Genomic DNA, 21,335 nt, shown 5'->3' with positions numbered 1-21,335 from the left:
ACCTGAGTGGCAGCTCAGTTCAGGGAGTGTGCCCTGGAGGAGGAGCTGACAGATCTGACCTCAACTCCAGCTGTCCCGTTTCCTCACCTGGTAAAACTCACCCTTTATCTGAACTTCAACCCCACCCACCCGGTCACTCATCCAGCTAAATCTTCCCTGTTCCTCCAGATTTTGCAGGAAGCTCCCCGACAAACATACACCCTACTCCCTCTCCACACAACAGTCTGAATTAGGGGTTCCTCCTTCATATTCCGATAAGCCTTGTACATGTGCCTCTGGAGAAATTAACGCATTCTATTTTAAAGTGTATGTCCCCTCTCTAAGTGCTAAGTTTGAGGGTGGGGGATAGATGGTGGGTACATGCTATAATTTTATTGTCAACTTCCAATGCAGCAAATCTTCAAAACACATTTGATGTTGCCGTAGATAATGACAATGATGTTCTGCCTGTCCTGCCTGCCTGGGAGGTAGTGGATGAAGAATGGGAGGAAGGAGAGCCAGGGACAGATTAGAGATACAAGTTTAAATAACTATATGAAATAACTCAGTCAACTAATAATTGCTATGCAATTAATACAGCTTTGTCCAGCAGGTCAGTGAAAAAGACAAATTTGCAATTCCAAGCTTTTTTCTTTAGACATGGGTTTAATTCCTGAGCCATAACCCCAGTATAATATATTTATATAAACTAAAAATCTGATGCAAGGTAGAAAAGTCTTTTAATCCTACATACCTTCATTCAAGAATCCTTCCTGTAAAATAATTTCAACTTAAGGGAAGAGCTACACATCCTCAAACTCCCAAGCTTATGAAGACCCAGCCTCTCAGGGAAAGGCACATTCCCACTCATGGGCTTTCTCCTTCTCATTTTTCAATTAGGTCAAACCCCTCTACTTTATATCCAGAGCATGACACAGCTCTCCTGCATGGTACCCACTGCTGTTGCAATCGTACACATGTGCTTTTAATGAGATTTAAAATAGCAGGGGCCAAGCGTGGCTTTATACACCACAGTGTTCTTAGTGCCCAGTCCAGGGCTCAGGGTATGTAGCAGAGACTCAAAAGGATTTCTGGAAAGAATGGAAAGGTAGATGGATGGATAGATGATGATGGGTAATGCTGGAAATACCAAAGCGAACCTGTAAGGTAAGATTCTGTGCAGAATACTGGAGCTAACTTGAACATAAGTAGGCATCTCTCCTGACCTTGATTTGTTTATATTCTCATTCCCTAAGTACTTTCTTACATAGTGATCATCAAAGCTCCATTAACATGTCCTTCAGTGCTTCCATATTACTATGTCAAATGTATTTCCATTCCCTTCTGTATTTATTAAACACTTGAAAAGGGCAGTTCTGTAGTTTGACTTTCAAAACCATTATCTATTTCTGCCTTTTCCCCAAAGACAGCCTGTTCTCTGGTACCGGCTGCCTCTTGATAGGAAAACGCTCTTTCTTCTCGGATACCTCTCTCCACATGTGTAGTATCTTTACCTTTTCTTTCAAGAACCAACTTTGTTCTTATCCGAGTCTCGACTCCATTTCCCACATGATTATCTTCCTAAAACCTGATCTCTGATCTTCCATCCCTCCAGGAAGTTCATGAACCCTTTGACTTTAGCCTTTCAGATTTTTAAAAAGAAGAATCACTAGTTGGATGGGCATGTTTCTACATTTAAGAAGACTTGCCTTTGTCTTCCAGAACTATCATCTTCACAAATTTTCTCAGTTGGTACAACATTCCCTGTAGGAAGCCACCAATTCTATACCCGAGATGGTTCTTTGAAACAGCATTAATAGCTACTGTAAATTAAATTTAACCTGTCTTAATACACTCAATGCCAAGGATTAAATTTAACCTATCTTAATACACTCAATGCCAAGGTCTTCCCCCGCCAGGTAAAGCAGGCAAATGGGCAATCAGCCCCTTCAGGAAACACCAGCTCCCCACTTCCTTAGAGAGTCTAGGGTGAATCTGCTCCACCACTCAGATGTTTTGATTTAGTGGCTACGAAGTTGTGTTAGCACGCTATAAACGACAGGAGTCTCTCTCCGCACAAGTGCCTTGGTTTTTTGGTTTGGAGTTTTAGTGGAGTTTCTTTGGGAGAGGTTGTTTGGACATATTGCAGCTTAACAAAATCACAGCAAAAAGCAAACAAAGATATGAAATAGTACTCTTTATTTTGGCAGGGGGCGGGGGGGGCTTCTGTTCTATGGCCAATGAAAAATAGTCATTTTTTAAATCCTCCTTAGGCCATTTTCAGTTTGTTGGCTAGCCATAAATGTACAACTTGATATTCCATAAACAAATTTGTCAGAGAGATTTCCCCAGATAAGCAGCAGAGTTCTGCAAATCTGCAGATGCACACAACTGCAAACATCAGCACCACTGCTGTTGTTGCTGGCAAAGTGACAACAGAAGCCCTGCTTCCAGCTGATGGCCCATTATTGCCTGGGCTTCCAAGATCCTGCCAGGTTCCCCAGTGGGTCTATCTGTTCAGCCAAGTGTCAGGTCCTTGGAGACACCCAGTCTGACCAGCTATGAACTGCAGCCTCAGGATGTGTCAGACTGAGCACGCATCCCACATTGTTGGCTGCATTTGGGCCTCGCCACTGCTAAAAAAAGATTTTATGGACAATCTGGGACTTCCCTACATATGCAGCCATCCGTTTACTCAAACAATACTTAGTGTGCCTAAATGTGCACTGTGTCCAGCTTTGCAAGTCAGCAATCTTCAAACTGGAGCTCACAGACACATTTCAAGGGTGCTCATTTTAAGGGAATCGGTTTACAGAACCTTACATTCTATTTGTACTTTTTCCTAAAATTGTTCTGCCTGGGAACATCTTCTCTCTCACAACTACTCTTCACATCCTGAATCTTTCCAGGGTACATAGATGTGGGGTATAAAACCTTCCAGTGACAATCATCAGAGAAACGCAAATCAAAACCACAATGAGATACCATCTCACGCTAGTCAGAATGGTGATTATCAAAGACAAGAAACAACAGATGCTGGCAGGGCTGTGGAGAAAGAGGAACGCTTTTATACTGTTGGTGGGAATGTAAATTAGTTCAATCATGTGGAAGACAGGATGGTGATCTCTCAAAGACCTAGAACCAAAAATACCATTTGACCCAGCAATCCCATTACTGGTATATACCCAAAGGAATATAAATCATTCTATTATAAAGATACATGCACGTGTATGTTCGCTGCAGCACTATTCACAATAGCAAAGACATGGAATCAACCCAAATGCCCACCAATGATAGACTGGATAAAGAAAATGTGGTACATATACACCATGGAATACTATGCAGCCATAAAAAGGAATGAGATCATGTGCTTTGCAGGGACATGGGTGCAGCTGGAAGCCGTTATCCTCAGAAAACTAACACAGGAACAGAAAACCAAACACCACATGTTCTCACTTATAAGTGGAAGCTGAACAATGAGAACACATGGACACAGGGAGGGGAATGACACACACTGGGGCCTGTCGGTAGTGGGGCAGTCTAGGGGGAGGGAGAGTGTCAGGATAAATAGCTAATGCATGCTGGGGTTAATACCCAGGTGATGGGTTGACAGGTGCAGCAAGCCACCATGGCACACGTTTACTTAGGTAACAAACCTGTACATCCTGCACATGTATCCTGGAACTTTAAATTTAATTTTAAAAAATGACTAGCGCCTGTGGGATGATAGAATTCTGCTACTAAAGAATAATCCATTAAAATAAAATAATAAAATAAAATTCCAGGGACAAAACCACAATTCCTACTGGCATATCAATCAAGATTGGTATATTTATCTGTTGGGATCTAACCAAAAAAGAAAGAATCTACTTTATTTGGCATAGAGGGAATTACTGCAAGGCACTGATTAAACCAATGAAGGGGCCGGGCGCGGTGGCTCAAGCCTGTAATCCCAGCACTTTGGGAGGCCGAGACGGGCGGATCACGAGGTCAGGAGATCGAGACCATCCTGGCTAACACAATGAAACCCCGTCTCTACTAAAAATACAAAAAAATTAGCCGGGCGAGGTGGCGGGCACCTGTAGTCCCAGCTACTCAGGAGGCTGAGGCAGGAGAATGGCGTAAACCCAGGAGGCGGAGCTTGCAGTGAGCCGAGATAGCGCCACTGGACTCCAGCCTGGGCGACAGAGCGAGACTCCGTCTCAAAAAAAAAAAAAAAAAAACAATGAAGGAAGAGTTGGTAAACCAGCTGGGAACCTCAGAGAAACCCCAAGATGAGTAAGGGATGGAAACTAGCACCACTCCCGAGCTAAAGGGACAAAAGGAGGAGATGTGTCACCAGAGCATCCCCAGGAGGGAGGTGGAACCACCATGAGCCCATCCAGTGGGAGCTAGAACTGCCAGGAGACTAAGCTGCTACTGGACGCCTCACAGAAGTCAGGGAGAGGCAGGGAAGACAATCTCTGGGTCCTCCCACTGAGAGTCTCTCAAATTACCTGGGGATCAGATTCTACTGGCTAGACTGAAAAGAGGGATGTAGTTGGTTTTATTTCTTAAATGTCAATGTTTACAATAACCTAGGCATTACTTCGCAACTTTTAAAATTTATGAGGAACCAATGGAACTTTTAAAAATGGGCAGGTATATATGATTTTTCAAGGCTTTTTAGGAGGTACATGAGCAAAAGTTTAAAGATCTCTGTGCTGGGAAATAGAAAGATAGAGAAGAGCTATCCCTCCCTAAATGTGTTCATGGACTAACAAGGCAGAGGGGAAAAGGCAAGACTGAGCTGTGGCTCCTGAGAGGGCTTCACATTCAGACAACTCTTACAAACCTTCTGGGAGGCAAGGATTGTTGTCTCTGTTTTACAGATGTGGGAACAGAATCTCAGCAGGTCATTAAGCTGCCAAAGGCCAAGGTTGCCAGCGACATAACTAGAAGTAAAAATCAGACATCTTTAGTTCCACGATTTCTTGTGGAGAGAAATGACTCCCTGGTTTCAGATGCACAGAAGCAGCATGTTATAAAATACTCCACAGGAGTGTCTCCCTGACTGTAATGTGCATACAGATGACCTGGGATTCTTGTTCAGATGCAGATTATGATTCCAGAGGTCTCGGGTGAGTCTTGAGATTCTGCATCTCCGAAAGCTTCCCAGTTGATGCCTCATTTCAGACCACGCTTTGAAGAGCAAGTCCCTCAAGCAGTGGACACTAAGCTTTCTCGAGTGGACAGCCCTAACTGTAAGAAGCTTTGAGCACACATCCCCCAATACAAGTATACTTGCTTATTCATGCATTGTAGATTACATGTATTCTGACCAGTAACTACTGCAACAAGCCATCCTATACAGATAGCACAAGATACACTGTTAAAATAATAGCTATGAATCCATATTTCAAATAATCTTCTTTATGATCTTGAATTCTTTGGCCAACTTCTTATCCAGTAGGATTAGGTTATCATTTGTTTTTATTTGGCTAAGGCAATTCTCACACAAACAGTAGTAGAAGGAATATAAATTCTGCCATCTCTTTGATGCTCATTTGCACTTTTACTTTCTAACATGATGGTCAATCTCTGGTTTTTAAGCAACTTCTCTATTTCGTGAAGGTCAATTTGGTTATAAAAAGATAACGTATGCCGGGCGCGGTGGCTCACGCCTGTAATCCCAGCACTTTGGGAGGCCGAGGCGAGCGGAACATGAGGTCAGGAGATCGAGACCACCCTGTCTAACACAGTGAAACTCCATCTCTACTAAAAATACCAAAAACAGTAGCCGGGCTTGGTGGTGGGCGTCTGTAGTCTCAGCTACTCCGGAGGCTGAGGCAGGAGAAGGGTGTGAACTCGGGAGGCGGAGCTTCCAGTGAGCCAAGATTGCACCACTGCACTCCAGCCTGGGAGACAGAGAGATTCCATCTCAAAGAAAAAAGATAATGTAATTTGTAAATCTACTCAATCCCGTACACATATGCGACAAAAAGGACAAGGGTATGAAGGTGTCACTGTTTCCCCTCCACGCAATGGACCTTCCACCAGCTGCCTCAAGACACCTCAGTTCAGAGACTTACAGGTTGCCCAAGTGAGGCCAACTGTGTTGGTCCTTATAGCAAAATATAATAAAAGCTTAGTTTCTGTCTCATCGGCCACCCCCAGCAGAATTTTAGGAGCCTCCAAGGCATCTACTCCGGCCACTGCCATTCTAGAGAAGAGGAATATGTAACCAGCAGGAACATGGAGAACAAGAGATCATTTTCACAATGCAACATGCTGCTGCTTTCAGGATCAAATACATTTTCAAAAAGTTAACAAAAGCATAATCAGTGGAGAAAACATTTCAGATAGGACTTTTTACCTCTTGAAAATTAAACTCCTCTCCTACCACACACTCATACACTGAACTGTCCCCTCCTTTTCCCACTTTTCAAGATTTAAATCTCTTCCAACCAGATCCAACACGAAGGCATCTGAGACAACAGAACATTCAAGTAACTGGTAATTAGAATACAATCTCAGACCTTTTTCAGATCATCAGATGCCATCCATCCACAGGAATCGGCACGGAAGTTTTTCCCAAGGAATGTATGTATGTATGTATGTATGTATTTAAGACAAAGTCTCGCTCTGTCACCCAGGATGGAGTGCAGTGGCGTGATTCGCCTCCCAGATTCAAGCAATTCTCTCTCCTCGGCCTCCAGAGTAGCTGGAACTACAGAGGTGTGCAGCACATCTGGCTAATTTTTGTATATTTAGTGAAAATGGGGTTTCACTATGTTGCCCAGGCTAGTCTCAAACTCCTGACTTTGGGTGATCCACCTACCTCGGCCTCCCAAAGTGCTGGGATTACAGGCATGAGCCATTGCATCCAGTCTTTTTCCGAAGAATTTAAAAATTCCGTAAATTAGTGTTGCTCAGAAATAAATACATTTTTAGCCTCTCAAAATAGAGACCTGGAAGACCATTAGCCTCCCTTTTCACAAACTGTTGCAGACAGACCTCCCAGCTACTGTGCCCACACCATGTCTCTATTACTTTCACTCACTTTTTCTTCTAACAGATATTTAATGAGTGCCTCCTGTGTACCAGACCCCACCCAAGGTGTGGGGAAACAGCAGAGTAAGAGCCATACTGTCATCCTCCCAGAGCTTCCATTCCAACTGGAAAGAGAGATGAACAAAGGAGTATGTGATGTAGGGAGAATGCTCTGAAGAAAATAAGTCAGAATAAAGAGGGCAGGGAAGGCAGAGGAGCACCTGATAGTGTGATTAGGTGAGGCCCCTCTGAGGACAGATATTTGAGCAGGCGGAGAGGAGCCAGCCCTGTGCTAAATAGGAGGGAGGAATCCTGCAAGCAGAGGGCACAGCAAGTGCAACCCCTGAGACAGGAAGATGACTGAAGGCTCTAAGAACAGCAAGGAGGCATCAGGAGCAAGGGGGAGTGGGAGAGATGTGGGGTTCAAGTCCCGGTGTGATGGAAAGCAAATATGAACAGGAGAGTGCTATCATCTCACTTAGGTTTTAAAGACTCACGCTGGCTCCTGTGTGGAGAGTTGACTTCAGGAGGGAAGAGTGGAAACAGCACACCCCTACGGTGCCACCTCCTCCAGGAAGCAGTGCTGGGCGCTAAGTCCTGCTCAAGTGCTCCTACCACTCAGACACATCCCACAGGGCCAGGCGTGGAAAGTGACACTTTGGGGGTCCTCACCTGCACAAGCCCCTTCAACATACACATTCATCTCTCTACCTCCTTTAGTAATTTTGCATATTTTTTAAGGAGGGCCTCTGGAACTGTGCGTGCTTCAGGACCCTGGTCAGAGTCCTTTTCAGCAGGTACCAGAAGTACCGGATCTATACTCATCTATATTTCCTCTTAGACTCTCAGTGCCTGGAGGGCAAGCATCATATCACATATACTTTCATATCTCTGACACCTGCATAGTGCCCAATTCGTTGTAGTCACTCAGTACATATTTTCTTAATTATGTGCATGTGATGATTTGTTTTTGAAACAGGTTCTCTGATTCCTTTTCTTTGTGGATCAGCAATACCATGGCTTTGGGAACCACTGGTCACTTACAATGAATTCCATCAAGGTCAATGGACAGATGTATGTGCTTACATAATGGCGTTTAAAAACACAATTCTGAATGTTTCAGAATCCCCAGGCCTGCATTTGAATTATGCAAATGTTACAGATTTCTTATTCCTCTTAGGTTCACTCCAGACATTTTTATCACTTTTCTCTACTTCCTATACCAACATAAGTAAAGGCCTTACTGCTAAGAAACAAGACAAAATAGAGTATAAAAACAGCCCTCAGAGACACCTCAAAGCCTTACAGAACAAACAAGCTTCAGGCAAGAACAAGCTTCCATCCTTTTCAGAATATGTTTTAACTTGCAAATAAATGATCATCCTCATTTAACAGGGATATTCCCCTCCTTTCTGGCAACCGAGAGATACATTCAGCTGCACACAAAAAGGGGAAATTTTCATCTAAAAATAAATGAAACCATGGTAAACAGGCAACTGAATTCTGAATGCAAAAATCAAGGTAAATTTTCTCTACCCAACGATCTCATATGAATAGAAAACAAGTGATTGTAATAAGAACAGGTATAATAATGAAATTTTATACCCAGCATGAGATTTTAATTTTAATATATCTGTCTGAGTTTTGCCATCAAATGAATCAACTGCCTAAAGACCAGTCTCCAGGATGGTTTCGAGACATCCTTAAGACATCCTGCACAAAGAATGAAAGTTCTCTGTAACAAAATTAAACTTCACTTTTACAAGTCCCTTCTCCCTCTACTGTTTAACACTTCAGTGTTAAGCATACCCTCTGGGCAATTTATGTTTTTAATATTGCTCTTGTAAACAGTGTTGATCAGAACCCACTGCTGCTGGGAATTCTACACAATATTGCAAAGTTCTGAGTTGCATCTAGAGAGAAGGTGCCTGGTGAGACTGACAGAATGCTTCGCCCAGCAGGGTTGTTGCTGGCCAATTAGCCAAGCTTGGCCCTTCTCCTTGAATTTGCCACGAGCCAAGATCAGAGCAGAAGAAGAGACACACACACACCTTCCAGGTTGTACCTGAACCCTGAGAAAACAGGGCTGGCTTTACTCCACCTGTGTCCAAAAACTGGGATGGGGCCCTATACACAGGAGAATGTATCTCTGTCGAATGTCAGGATGGCATTGACATTTTTGTCTATTTCTAGAGCTTGCGGACGATATAAAAGTACTCCTTCAGGTCCCTTTCTTTGTCCAGGTTAAGTACTATCAGAACATTCAAAGGCACCTTACACCAATGAGCAGACTGCTGCGTACAGTCTCTGGCAGGCGTCCATCCAATGGGCCCTGATGAACCAAAGGGAGATGCTCTCCTATCCTTATGGCCTGTTCCAACAACCACGAAAAGATGAATTTGTCCCATTCACTGTTTTGAAGCACCTGAGGTTTCTATAGAATGGAATCTGATAAACCATGACAGTACCTTGTTTCCTGGATTTGGAGGGGGTGAGAGAGGGGGAAATCAGGTTGTTAAAGACTTTTCATGAAGGAAAAACGGGAAGGGCTTCATACAGGCTGCTGAACTTGAGTTGAGTCTTGGAAAACTCAGAGGTAGAGAGGAGCGGGAAAACAGCATTCGAGACAGAAGAATGTCATGGTCAATGAGAGACAGGCAGCACAAGGCATGTTTAGAGGAGAAGAAGGAAAGTCTGGCTGGGGCAAAGGGTTCAAGCAGGAAAACACTGAGAGAGAAATTGGGAAGTCAAGCACTTGGCTTTCTCAGCAGAGCCAGCACAGATGGCGTCCACGGGGCAGTGCAAGGTAATTTCTGAGCTGGCTGTAGTTATATCTGTCTGTGCCCCTAGCCGCACGTAGTGCTGCTGTGAAGCTCAGTTTCTAGTTCTCTAAGGACTCTGTATGATGCCCACTTATTTTCCTATTACAGGTTTGTGTTGAGTTTGCTTTTTGGTGCAGCTGTTTGCTTAGAGCATATTCCTCTGTGGCTCCAGACCAACTGGGCTTTCATGAACTTCTGCCATGTTTTTGCCTGTTCAGCTTTGCAAACAAGCTGATATTAGAGTTGATGACTTTCTATCTTCTCCCTCTTAGAGATCCAGGTGTCTTATTTTTACTGACCTAAAACCTGCTTTGAATCTTTGAAATGACTCTCATAACCTCCGGCACATATTTTCCAATTATCTAACTCTGAAAGTACAAAAGGAGTGTTTGGAAAACAAATAAAACGCTATTATCTCCAGGAATTATGCACTTAATCATTCAACCAACAAATACATACGAATTGTGGACTAGGTTACAGGGTCTGTACTAGACACTGGGGATACATTATTAGTAAAGTTCTCCAAAACATGCTGAGCGATCATCAAAACTATTCACCTGATGGATTAAATCATAACAAGGCTGTTATAAGAAGACCATGCAGCAATATGGGCTATTCATCCAGACTAGGGTTTCTCAACTCTAGCACTACTGGCATTTGGGGTCGTAAGATCCTTTATGAGGAGCTATCCTATGCATTACAGGATGACGAGCAGCATCCTTGGCCTTTTCCAGTTAGACGCTAGTTGCACAGCCAAAAATGTCTCCAGACACTGTCAAATGTCCACTGGGAGAGTGGGCAAATCCTTGTAGGCTGACATCTAGACCATTCGGGCCAAAAATATCTCTTCGTCAACAGCAGAGGGGTTGGCAGGGAATAGGGTGGGGTTAGAAATACCAATTATTATTATAAAGTGATAACAGGAATGTTTACTGAAAGACTCTTCTAAGTTAATTTTCTTTGAAACTCAATAATCACACCCCTTGTTACTGAAAATACTTCTGATTTATATTCATCTCTTTTCCTACCACATTAGATACCACTCACACACCAGGTACCACTAACATTACAACAAGCTTGTTTTTATTATTTAATCCATAAGCTAAGTAGTATAATTTAATCCTTTTGACTATTATCGTTCTTACGGTATCTAATACTATTTTTCAGAAGAGCAATCACTGTCATACAATATTACGGATATAAAACATCACAATCAAACCAATATTGGCTGACCTCCATACATACGAACGATGAGTGGCTTAGGAAGGATGGCGAAAAGGGGCTTGTGAGTCCCACCTCTGTGTTTCCCCATTAACATTCCTTTAAACTATTTTTTTGAAGCTGTTTGTATATTGGGCTATCCCAATAGATAGTAAATTCTTGGAAAGCCAAAACCAAAGTTCAATCCTTTTGACGTTCTCAGCATCTGGCTCAGTGACTATCACAAAGCAGGCATTCTATATATATATTATAATGTATATACAATGTGTAACGTATATAATGTATATATATTATATATAATGTATATATAACATATATATATCCCTGAACTAGAAAAGGAGTGTGTGACAGGAAATGTGGATAAAACATGTAGTGTGGGAAGGGTCTTATATTCCTGCTAAGAAATCGGGGCATCATCCTGCAGATAAATGTATGCGGAGGTCAGATGACAGGAGGGCTGAGCCTGGCCAAGGCAGAAAGCCCTGGTGAAAGCCCACCTTTGACAGTGTACAGGCCTAGCTACTCGCCTCCTTCCCGCTCTCCTCCCAAGCCTGAGCTTTGCGTAAGATGGGCGCCCAGAGGCTGCATCTATGGGAGGTCCATCCAGCATCAGAAAGCATAACTCTGAGACAGCATCAGTCTTCAGGGCTGCTGCATGGTTTCCTTGGACAGGACTTGAGACCAGCCAGGAGATAGGCCTGGGAGGTATTGAAAAAGCCAAGAATGAAACGAAGTCTGGGAAGATGCAATCAAGAGAGACACAGATGGAAGAACTAGGTCACACAGGAAAGGAAATGAGGCCTTCCCTGCAAAACCACCCTGCCGACTCCTCATCAATTTGCCAGAGCCACAACAAGACACAGGACGCAGTGGAAATTGACAGGCACGGGGGAGAGGTACAAAATCACAGTAAGTCTCGAAAGTCTCAAAAGTTATCCTTGGTGTCCTCTAGAGGAATCCAGGCCTGACACTCCACTGAGCCCCATTTCTAGAGATCCTCTTACCATTTCCTTTGGACCACTCGCCTCCCTCTTCCTTCACACTGAGGAACCCAAAATCAGAGCTCCTATGCCCTGTGTCCCTCTATCTGGGAGGCAAAAACTTAGACTCCACACTCATCCCCACCTTCTCATTTGCACTAGAGCCAACCAGAAGAATCAAAGGGGCCCAAAAAAAACCTCAAGTGATATTGACTTTATTGTCAGAAACTCTATATTGTTCATGCCTATTTGAATATCTTCCCACTTTGTCAAAAAAAAAATTACCTTAGATGATTTTCTGGCAGGCTTCTCTTACCATCCTAAACACAGTACAACACACTGGCTCAGCCAGAACCTAACGAGGAAATGAATTCTTCCACTTCACCCACAATTAAAACTACGAGAACCACAATGAATCTGGCCCTCCGCACTTTGCTCAGAAAATCCTCATTGATTCACCAAATGTTTATGGATCCCCATTATGTGTAAGACACTTTGCCAAATAACATTGGGAACGAATAAGACATGGATACACCACTGAGGAAGCATAGGGCCCAGTAAGGAAATAATGTCTGTTCACAAATAACAAGGTGCAAGGTACAGGGATGCATGAGGTATGAAAAATCGCCATGGAGCTAGGAGACACTAGGGAGTTTCATAGACTATCAATTTTGTTATGTTTGCCTTTGAGAGGGAAGATGAGTCCTGATACCCTCTTCCTATTAAGATTCATTGTTTTGTTAAGAGTGCATTTCCTTACTAAATGAAAGACTACTTTATTTTCTGAATGCATATACAAGAACTGCTTCTACATGAAGCGGAAGAAAACATGAGTTCTTCTGACAAGCAGTCTATTAAAAATGCACTGTAAGTGGCATATTATTTGCACATCTATAATCGTCTGTGGAGATTAACCTGCCCTGATAATTTAATTTCTCCTCAAGAGGAAAGAAGAAAACTACAACTAAAACATTTAAAAGCCACACACAGCTTTTGACTTGATGGACCGAGAAGTATATCTGTATGTCCTGGTGGATGTTAAAATGCTGGAGTGAACTGAAATGCCTTTTAGAATTTATAATTAGCCAAATGTTTTCAATATAATTCTTTCATGTTCTTCAGTTATTACAGAGACCTGACGACTCCTTTAAACTCCAAAGAGAGAGCTGCCCTGGATTGGGAGACCTCAAAAACTTAGTTTAGATTTCCCCCGTGGCCTCTCACGTGGGTTCCATATTTAAGAAGTGTCCGTTCATTAACAAACTAGTTCAGATTAGTGCAGTTATGTAAATGCCTAAACATGATAAACAGTGCCAGGCTGTAACTCGAGCAGCTCTACTTCCTTACAGGACTCTGTTTAATATGCCCCATTCTGAAGGAGAAATAAATATTTTTTAAGAAAAAAAACTGCATATATGTTTTTAAGCAAAGCAGTTAAATTAGCAAGTCTAGTAATGTCAGGTTCTTAAAGGAGACTTAAATGAGGCTTCATTTGGAAGTGAGAAGCAACATTCACTCTGTAGCAGGCACTGTTATATTACTGAGTGCTCTCCCTTCTCATTTCATGTAATCCTTACAGAGCTGCAAGCCAGGTACCATCCCCTTTTAAGGTAAGGAAACTGGAACATAAGCAAAGTCACACACTAAAAAATGCCAGAGCTGAGATATGACCCAGAGTGTCATCAAAGTCTACATCGTCCTTCTTTGTGGCTATCTGATGACTTATGTACCCTCTTATTCTGAGCAACATGTATAGCAAGTTGTCTAGGTTAAAAAACAAAACAAAACAGAGAGGGAACACAACAGGGACCTCTATCACAAAGCTGGTCCTTCCATTAGTTTTTTGACCATAAAGGATTTTTTTCCTTCCAATTTCTTTTTTTTTTTTTAGTAATTAAATATATTTTATTTCTAAAATAGTATGCATACATAAAATAGAATTAAAAAGTTAAAGAGATAGTAATATAGTGAAGTAATCTTAAAATACCTAAACATAGGTAAGCAGTTTGGAATGTAAATAACTTAAAGTATTGGCTTTCATGGGTATATAGGGCACGTTATTTTAATCCTATGAGAAAAACATCCTATTTGCTTTCGTTTTAATGCCCTCTTACGGACTTCTAATTCTATTTATCCTGATTCAGGCCTATATAGTTCTTTATATTTCAAAGCGATTTGAAATGGCGTGAACCCGGGAGGCGGAGCTTGCAGTGAGCTGAGATCCGGCCACTGCACTCCAGCCTGGGCGACAGAGCGAGACTCTGTCTCAAAAAAAAAAAAAAAGAAAGAAAGAAATAGTAAACATTTCTCAAATGTCAAAGATAGAACATATTTTTATACTTCAATACTCATACCTAGCTTTATATGTTATAATGGTTGACTAATTTGGATTTTTTTCAAGTACTGTGAAGTTACTTATTGTATTATAACTTAGAAATAAGTCAATTTAAGATTTATTATATAAACTAAATTATAGCAAATGTAAGTTACAATACCAATATAATGATAATGCAATATAACATCATTTCCAGCATATTTTTTAAGGAATGTGGAATTCCTCACATAATGTCATGGTTGATGGCTGTCTAAAGAATATGAAGCTCTCTGTGGTACTGAAATATTCCATTTTCTTTCAGGCATTGGTGTAAATGTGCATGATAACTGCTTCCAGGCAGGTGAATGATAGAATAACATTTTAATCCTCACTCTAAAAGAAGGATTGGTCACAGAGAAAAGTGACTTCAATTATTTTCTAAAAAATAAAAGGTGAAGGAAATTGTACTACTTATAAAGTGGTCATTGCTTACACAGTGACATTTCATTCAACATACATCATTCTAAAAACATAAAATAAAATAATTGACCGTCACCCTGATCTCTCGATATGTTTCTGTGCTGCTGAAAGAATAAGCAAAAGACTAAGTAAATCTTGTTTTCCTTCGAGATGAAAAAAAAAAAAGAATCTACTTCCCAGAGATACAAGATTCAAAGCTGCTTCATTCATTCTAGAAACATTTCCTGAGTGCTCAATGCACGTTAGGCGTTTATTCCTCAAAGTGTCAGGAAAATGGTAGTGAATAAACAGACAAAAATCCCTACCCTTGCGAAGTTTACATTCTAGTGACAAGTGGAATCTACGGCAGAAAGATGAGAAAATGTTGCTGGCCAGGAGCGGTGGCTCACGCCTGTTACCCCAGTGCTTGGGGAGGTGGAGGCAGAAGGATGGTTGTTTGAGATCAGCTTGAGCAACACAGCGAGACCCCATCTCTACCAAAATTTAATTTAAAAAAAAAAAAAAAATTGGCCAGGCCTGGTGACCCTTGCCTACAGTCTTAGTTTCAAAAGCCTGAGATGGGAGGATTGCTTGAGCTCAGGAATTCAAGATTACAGTAAGCTATGATCACACCATCATACTCCAGCCTGGGTGATAAGGTGAAATCCTGTCTCTAAAAAATAAATTAATAACTAAATTAAACTAAAATTTTAAAAAAGAAAATGCTGGCCAGGCACAGTGGCTCATGCCTGTAATCCTAACACTTTGGAAAGCCAAGGTGGGTGGATCTCCTGAGCTCAGGAGTTCGAGACCACCCTGGGCAACATGGGTGAAACCCTGTCTCTACTAAAATACAAAAAAAATTAGCTGGGTGTGGTGGCGTGCGCCTGTAGTCCCTGCTCCTCAGGAGGCTGAGGCATGAGAATTGCTTGAGTCCAGGGGGTGGAGGTTGCAGTAAGCCTAGATTGTGCCACTGCACTCCAGCTTGGGCTACAGAATGAGACTCCAACTCTCTCTCTCTCTCTGTCTCTCTCTCTCTCTCTCTCTCACACACACACACACACACACACACACACACACACGCACACAAATGCTGCAGACCCCTTCCTCCCTCGCCATGTGCCAAAGCTGCTTCCCAAGCCATGTGGGGTGGACAAGGACTTCTGAAAAGGCCTTTCTCCTATCCTGGCATCTCAGAGAAATATCCCCATATTAGCAACTGAACATTAAATCCACACACACACACACACACACACACAAGCAGCATTTTAAAAATCAGGACGCTAAGTACAATGAGTAACAGCTACATAAATATGACAGATAATTAAATACAAAATCCCTTTCAGGCAAAAGCAGATGTTAAAAAGCCATTTTTTAAATGTCATTTAATTCATTCTCCTATCTCCTAGACAGAACCAAACTCAACCTTCAAAAGAAGAACATAAATGATCTCCCTATGCAAACTCCCCAGCTTCTGCCCCAGGAAATCGCGACCAAATGGCTGATGTCAGCTCAGGTTCTCAGTGCTTCTACAAGGAGAGGGAAGAAATCACTGTATTAAGAATGTGCAAGCTGAAGCAATAACTCACATAACACTTGAATAATTACCCATTCATTTTGAATTATTCTGTAATTCCTGTGATGATTTCAAATATGATGAACTCCTTTGACATAATATGAGTATTGCAGGAAGTTTTCCAGGATTCTCATTGTAATTCATCATTAACTGGATGCATGTTCAAATATTACACAGCTCCCTGCTATCTGCTTCTAATAGCAGGAGCAAAGCCACTTCGTTTGCCTACTGGCATGCTTACCCAGTTAATTTCCAAAGACGACACAGTGCCAGCATGACCCAGCCCCCTGTGTGTGCCCTGATGACCTAGTTTAATAAAATCTGGCCTCATATCAAACAGATCACAGGTTTAATTCCTGGCTACAGCAGCTACGTAACAGTACATACAAGAGAGTGGTTCAGGGAAAATTGCACAGTCTTATGCACCATTTAAAAATGGACAACAAAGAAGCTTATATGGTTTCTATCATCTTAAGAGAACTGCTCATGTGACATTTACTGAATCCACCACTCCTTTTATCCCAATAACCAACATACTAAAATTCTGGGCTCTGGATCTATGAATTTAAATATTAAACTGTGTTTGGTCTTTTTGTTTTCCTCCTGTGTTTTCTGCCTAATGAAACAGATGAATTAGGAAAAGGATTAACCTTACCCTGCCTCAAAAAACAGACTCTGTGACCCCGGTGCTTCTAATCTATTCTTGAGGATAATTTTAAAGCAGAAAACAAGATGCACACACTGCTGGGTTTCTTCACATTCTCCAAATCTGAGGTATTTCAATGATTTAGATACTTCTGAATCACAGGACCTTCTTTGATAGAAAAATAAATTTAAAAAAAAAATAACCTTCAGAAATCTCTAAGGTCTCTAGGAAACTAACTGCAACCAACGATCCCCTCACATCTCATTATGTGGCACAAATTTAGTTCTAGGATTCCCCTGGCCTTGTTCAGCTGGTGTCCTCTAATGATAGAATTATCTGCTCAATTTTAAAGCAGCTCTGGGGGATGAGATGGGCTGGTCTGAAATGCATAATATTTGAGAAATGAGAAAGACATTAAAAAGTGGAGCCAGTCAGGTTCCAAGGAGGCCAGAAAGCCTAGTGGCAACGGGCATGGCTGGCTACAACAGTAGCTCCACGCTTCACCTCTCAGAGCTGTAAAACGAGAGCCATGGCAGCACCTCCTCAGATGGGGTTCCGGGCTCAGCACAGTACTGAACTAGGAGCACCCACTGTACGTGGCTGTTACTAGCACCTGCACAGGGTAAAGTCATTCTGTCCCATTAAGCACGCATCAAGCACGTGGTGCTCTATACCTAATCTAACATCCACTGCAGGATAACCCACTAACTCCCCTCTTTCAAAAGCTGTGCTATCCTAAATCTCTCTTGCTGCAGAGTATATACATCTTTACAGAATCACCGTAAACGATCTCCTCTTTAAAAGAATGAGGACAACTATTTGGACCATGCAATCACAAATTATTTCAATCCAAAAATCATGACGATTCAGGACAGTGAGAATACCAGATCATCATCAAACCTATCATTCTGTTTCATTTTAATATTCATTAAGCCAGTGTTTTCACAAATATTCCCTCTGTGTTTTCTAATAAGGAATATCATTCTCTCTACTGAAAGATAAGGAAACATGAAACACAAAATTATTAGCTCAGTATCACAGGTGCCAAACATCAGATCCAAAGTGCCTTCATATTCTCACTCCCCTTGGTGTTCCACAGGCAAGGATAATATCCACAAAGTAGAACAGACAGCTAAACAACTGTAGGGGTGGGAGGAATTAATTGATCTAAGCCTTCTTTATCTAGTTTCCCTTTTTCCTTCTGCCTCCTCCACTCATTAAAAAAAAAAAAATCTACATTTCTTTCTTCAAAACATAGATCATTTGTGTGTTGAGGGAGCAGAGGGGAGGTCGTTTTAGATGTAAATAACACCGGGGCAAAAATGGTTTTTGAATGAATGGTTTTTGTAATCGATCATGTTTCTGTGCTTCTGTATTCAGAGTATCATATCCTCCACTATATACATAGAGGGGAATGGGGGAGAAGGGGATAAATGATACAATAAGAAAACAAACTTTGGCCGGGTGCGGTGGCTCACGCCTGTAATCCCAGCAGTTTGGGAGGCTGAGGCAGGCAGATCATGAGGTCAGGGATCAAGGCCATCCTGGCCAACCTAGTGAAACCTCATCTCTACTAAAAATACAAAAATTAGCTGGGCGTGGTGGCACGCATCTGTAATCCCAGCTATTCGGGAGGCTAAGGCAGGAGAATCACTTGAACCTGGGAGGTGGAGGTTGCAGTGAGCCGAGATTGTGCCACTGCACTCCAACCTGGGTGACAGAGTGAGATTCCACATCAAAAAAAGAAAAAAAAAAAAAAGAACGAACTTTTCATCCCACAAAGAGAGGGCCCCTTGAATATCCCTCTGGTCAATTTGTCTCCAGCACCCAAGAAACCAAAAGCTATTACTTAGGCCACATAATTTGTGTCCACAGCCTGGCATCTTTTCCATCTGTCATCTCTTCCTTCTTATGTGTCTTCAGCGCCACAGGGGCAGCTGCCAGCCCTCCACTACCAACCATCCAGCCACTCCAGCAGCCACCACCATCCTCACCACCCCACAACCTCCACCACTTTCACCATGACTCCAACTACCATGACTGCCACATCCACCTACCTGCACTGCATATGACTTTTCCCCATATCTGTTCCAATTTCCTCATTAACTTTTCAATCACCAGTCACATACTCCACCTGCAGTCCCTAAATCTGGCCCCAAAGTATTGCCACATCCTACTTAGCCTGTATTTGTCAACCAACATCTATCAAATACACCTAACAGCAACATCATAGCTTTTTGTTTCATCAGAAGATTATTTACAAAAATTTGTAAGTAATGAAGAACCATCCATTATGAATGTACTCAACATTCTGAAAGCAAATCTCTTTTACGGAGAAAAACAGTCCAAGTTTAAATCATCTTTGAGAACAAGGACACCACACAGGTGGTGATCTATAGAATGAAGCTTTCATGATTAAAGTAGGGCGAATCCGAAAGCACATACTATAAATCACCACATGGTAGCAACTCAGTCATAAATTTAGTTTAAAGCACAGTTTAGGTGTTTCTTTCCTAGTTTTAGTCCTAGAAAGTTCAGGCTAACCCTTTGGGACCCCAAACCTATAGCTACTGTGCTTCCGATAAGTTTCTTTCAAGCCACCCAAGTTTCTAGTCAAAGCCAAACCTCAAACTCTTGTTTCTATCCTCTGTCCCCTATGACTAGACCTTAATAAAAAGTGTTCCTTCCTTAGAGTCTATCATGAGTTGAATCCCAACAAGGCAGAGCCAACCTGCCAGTTGCTCAGGTTGCACACTGTGGAAAAGCACCATGTTTAAGGAGGCATCAGTCTCATCGCAAGCATCTCTCTACTCGTTTAAAAGCTGTTCGTATTTTTATTAACACTTTGATGATTTAAAGATGGGTAATTTGATTATTTATATTACAATTTTCTAGCACATGGCAATAAAATGTCTTGTACTAAAAATCAGTATAGCTGAATAATTTCCCATCAGATGGAAGTGAAATGTCTTACAGAGGGGTGCTTTGGTCTAATTTGCACAAAGCACCATATGGGCTAGCAGCAGCCTTCAGAAAAGCTTCCCTCAAACGTTTTAAGCTTTCTGTGGTCTTGGCTGTTCACTAAAGCTTCTGCTCTTAGTTTAATGGACTGTTTGCACTGCATTCACTTTTTTCCTCCCAATCTGGTCTTCTTCCCTCAGTAACTTCAGTTATCAAGCACATCCCCTACTTAAAGCTCATGTCCTATGTCTGTCCATTAATATTACTAAACACATGCTAACATGACCCTTTGTTACAGAAGATCAATTGCTATTAAGAGGTGTCAACTCTAAACACACCCTACAAATTTAAAATCACTAACACGTTACTTGAACTCAGTCAATATGTAACTAGATTCCTCACAGCTTTAAAAAAAAAATTAAGCTTTCATATAATTTATTTTCATTGACTTGTTTCATTAATAATATCACTTATTTTTAAAAAAAAAAAAAAAAAAAACTACCACCAGCTATTTACCTTGAGTATCAGGAAGTAAACAATATTTGAGAGACAATCACAGGCCCAAATCGAATGGAATAATAAATCAGGTAGAAATCCACATGAACTCACCCTGCTCGCCAGAAAATGAGTTTTACTGCCATTGGTGACAATGGGCCCTAGTAAACAATCCAGCTGTGGAAACCTTAAAAAGAAAAAGATATAGGAAAATTTAGAAGGAGAAAGATTCAGGAAGGCATAAACAGTAATTTCATTATAATAGGTCTTCTCACCAAAACATAAACTTAGTTCAGAAGTCCCTGAATCTATGCAATAATTATACCACAGACTCTTCATAATTGGAGTTGCTTCATCAACTCACCATTTTTTCCATTAGCTGAGTGTAGGATTTTAGAGATACTTAATCTTATTTTCAGATTAATCCTCAGTGGATTACATGACTTCAATTTTCTGTCTATATTAATCCCTCAAGTAGTTAATGATCTGCAAACTGATTCTTAAATACACCATATAAATGAAGTATCTTAAGGACTTAAGACAGAGCTTTTGTCAAGGGAAGAATACCTCTGATATATGAACAATCATGTCCATTTTATAGATCTTAATTTTCATATTATGCACCAAATTTATACTGTCATGCTTATTTTCTTCTAATTCAGAAGCAATAAAAAAACAGAGGAACTATGAATCCTACACACAATATTAACATTAATATTAATTAAATCGTTAAGAAAACTTTAATTCAAAAAATCAGCAAATAACTCTCTTCTCTAAATTGTCCAACAGGAAGACTAGTTACTAGTGGTAGAAAAGAGACAAATTTTCCTCCCAAATGTTACTGGCATAT

At 41.3% G+C, this 21,335-nt stretch overlaps 1 protein-coding gene across 1 annotated transcript in view; it reads right to left on the bottom strand.

The window, feature by feature from the left end:
- Positions 1 to 21,335, bottom strand: part of LOC141409003 (uncharacterized) — a 208,819-nt gene that overhangs the window by 162,448 nt on the left and 25,036 nt on the right. The window contains exon 3 of the mRNA XM_074022127.1: positions 20,600 to 20,672. Within this exon, the coding sequence (XP_073878228.1) occupies positions 20,600 to 20,672 (73 nt within the window). The remainder of the gene's footprint in view (positions 1 to 20,599; positions 20,673 to 21,335) is intronic.

Source organism: Macaca fascicularis, chromosome 17, assembly GCF_037993035.2.
Source record: "Macaca fascicularis isolate 582-1 chromosome 17, T2T-MFA8v1.1".
NCBI classification, from domain to species: Eukaryota; Metazoa; Chordata; class Mammalia; order Primates; family Cercopithecidae; genus Macaca; species Macaca fascicularis.
Note: the sequence above shows the minus strand (reverse complement) of the source record. Positions and strands in the feature narration are given on the sequence as shown.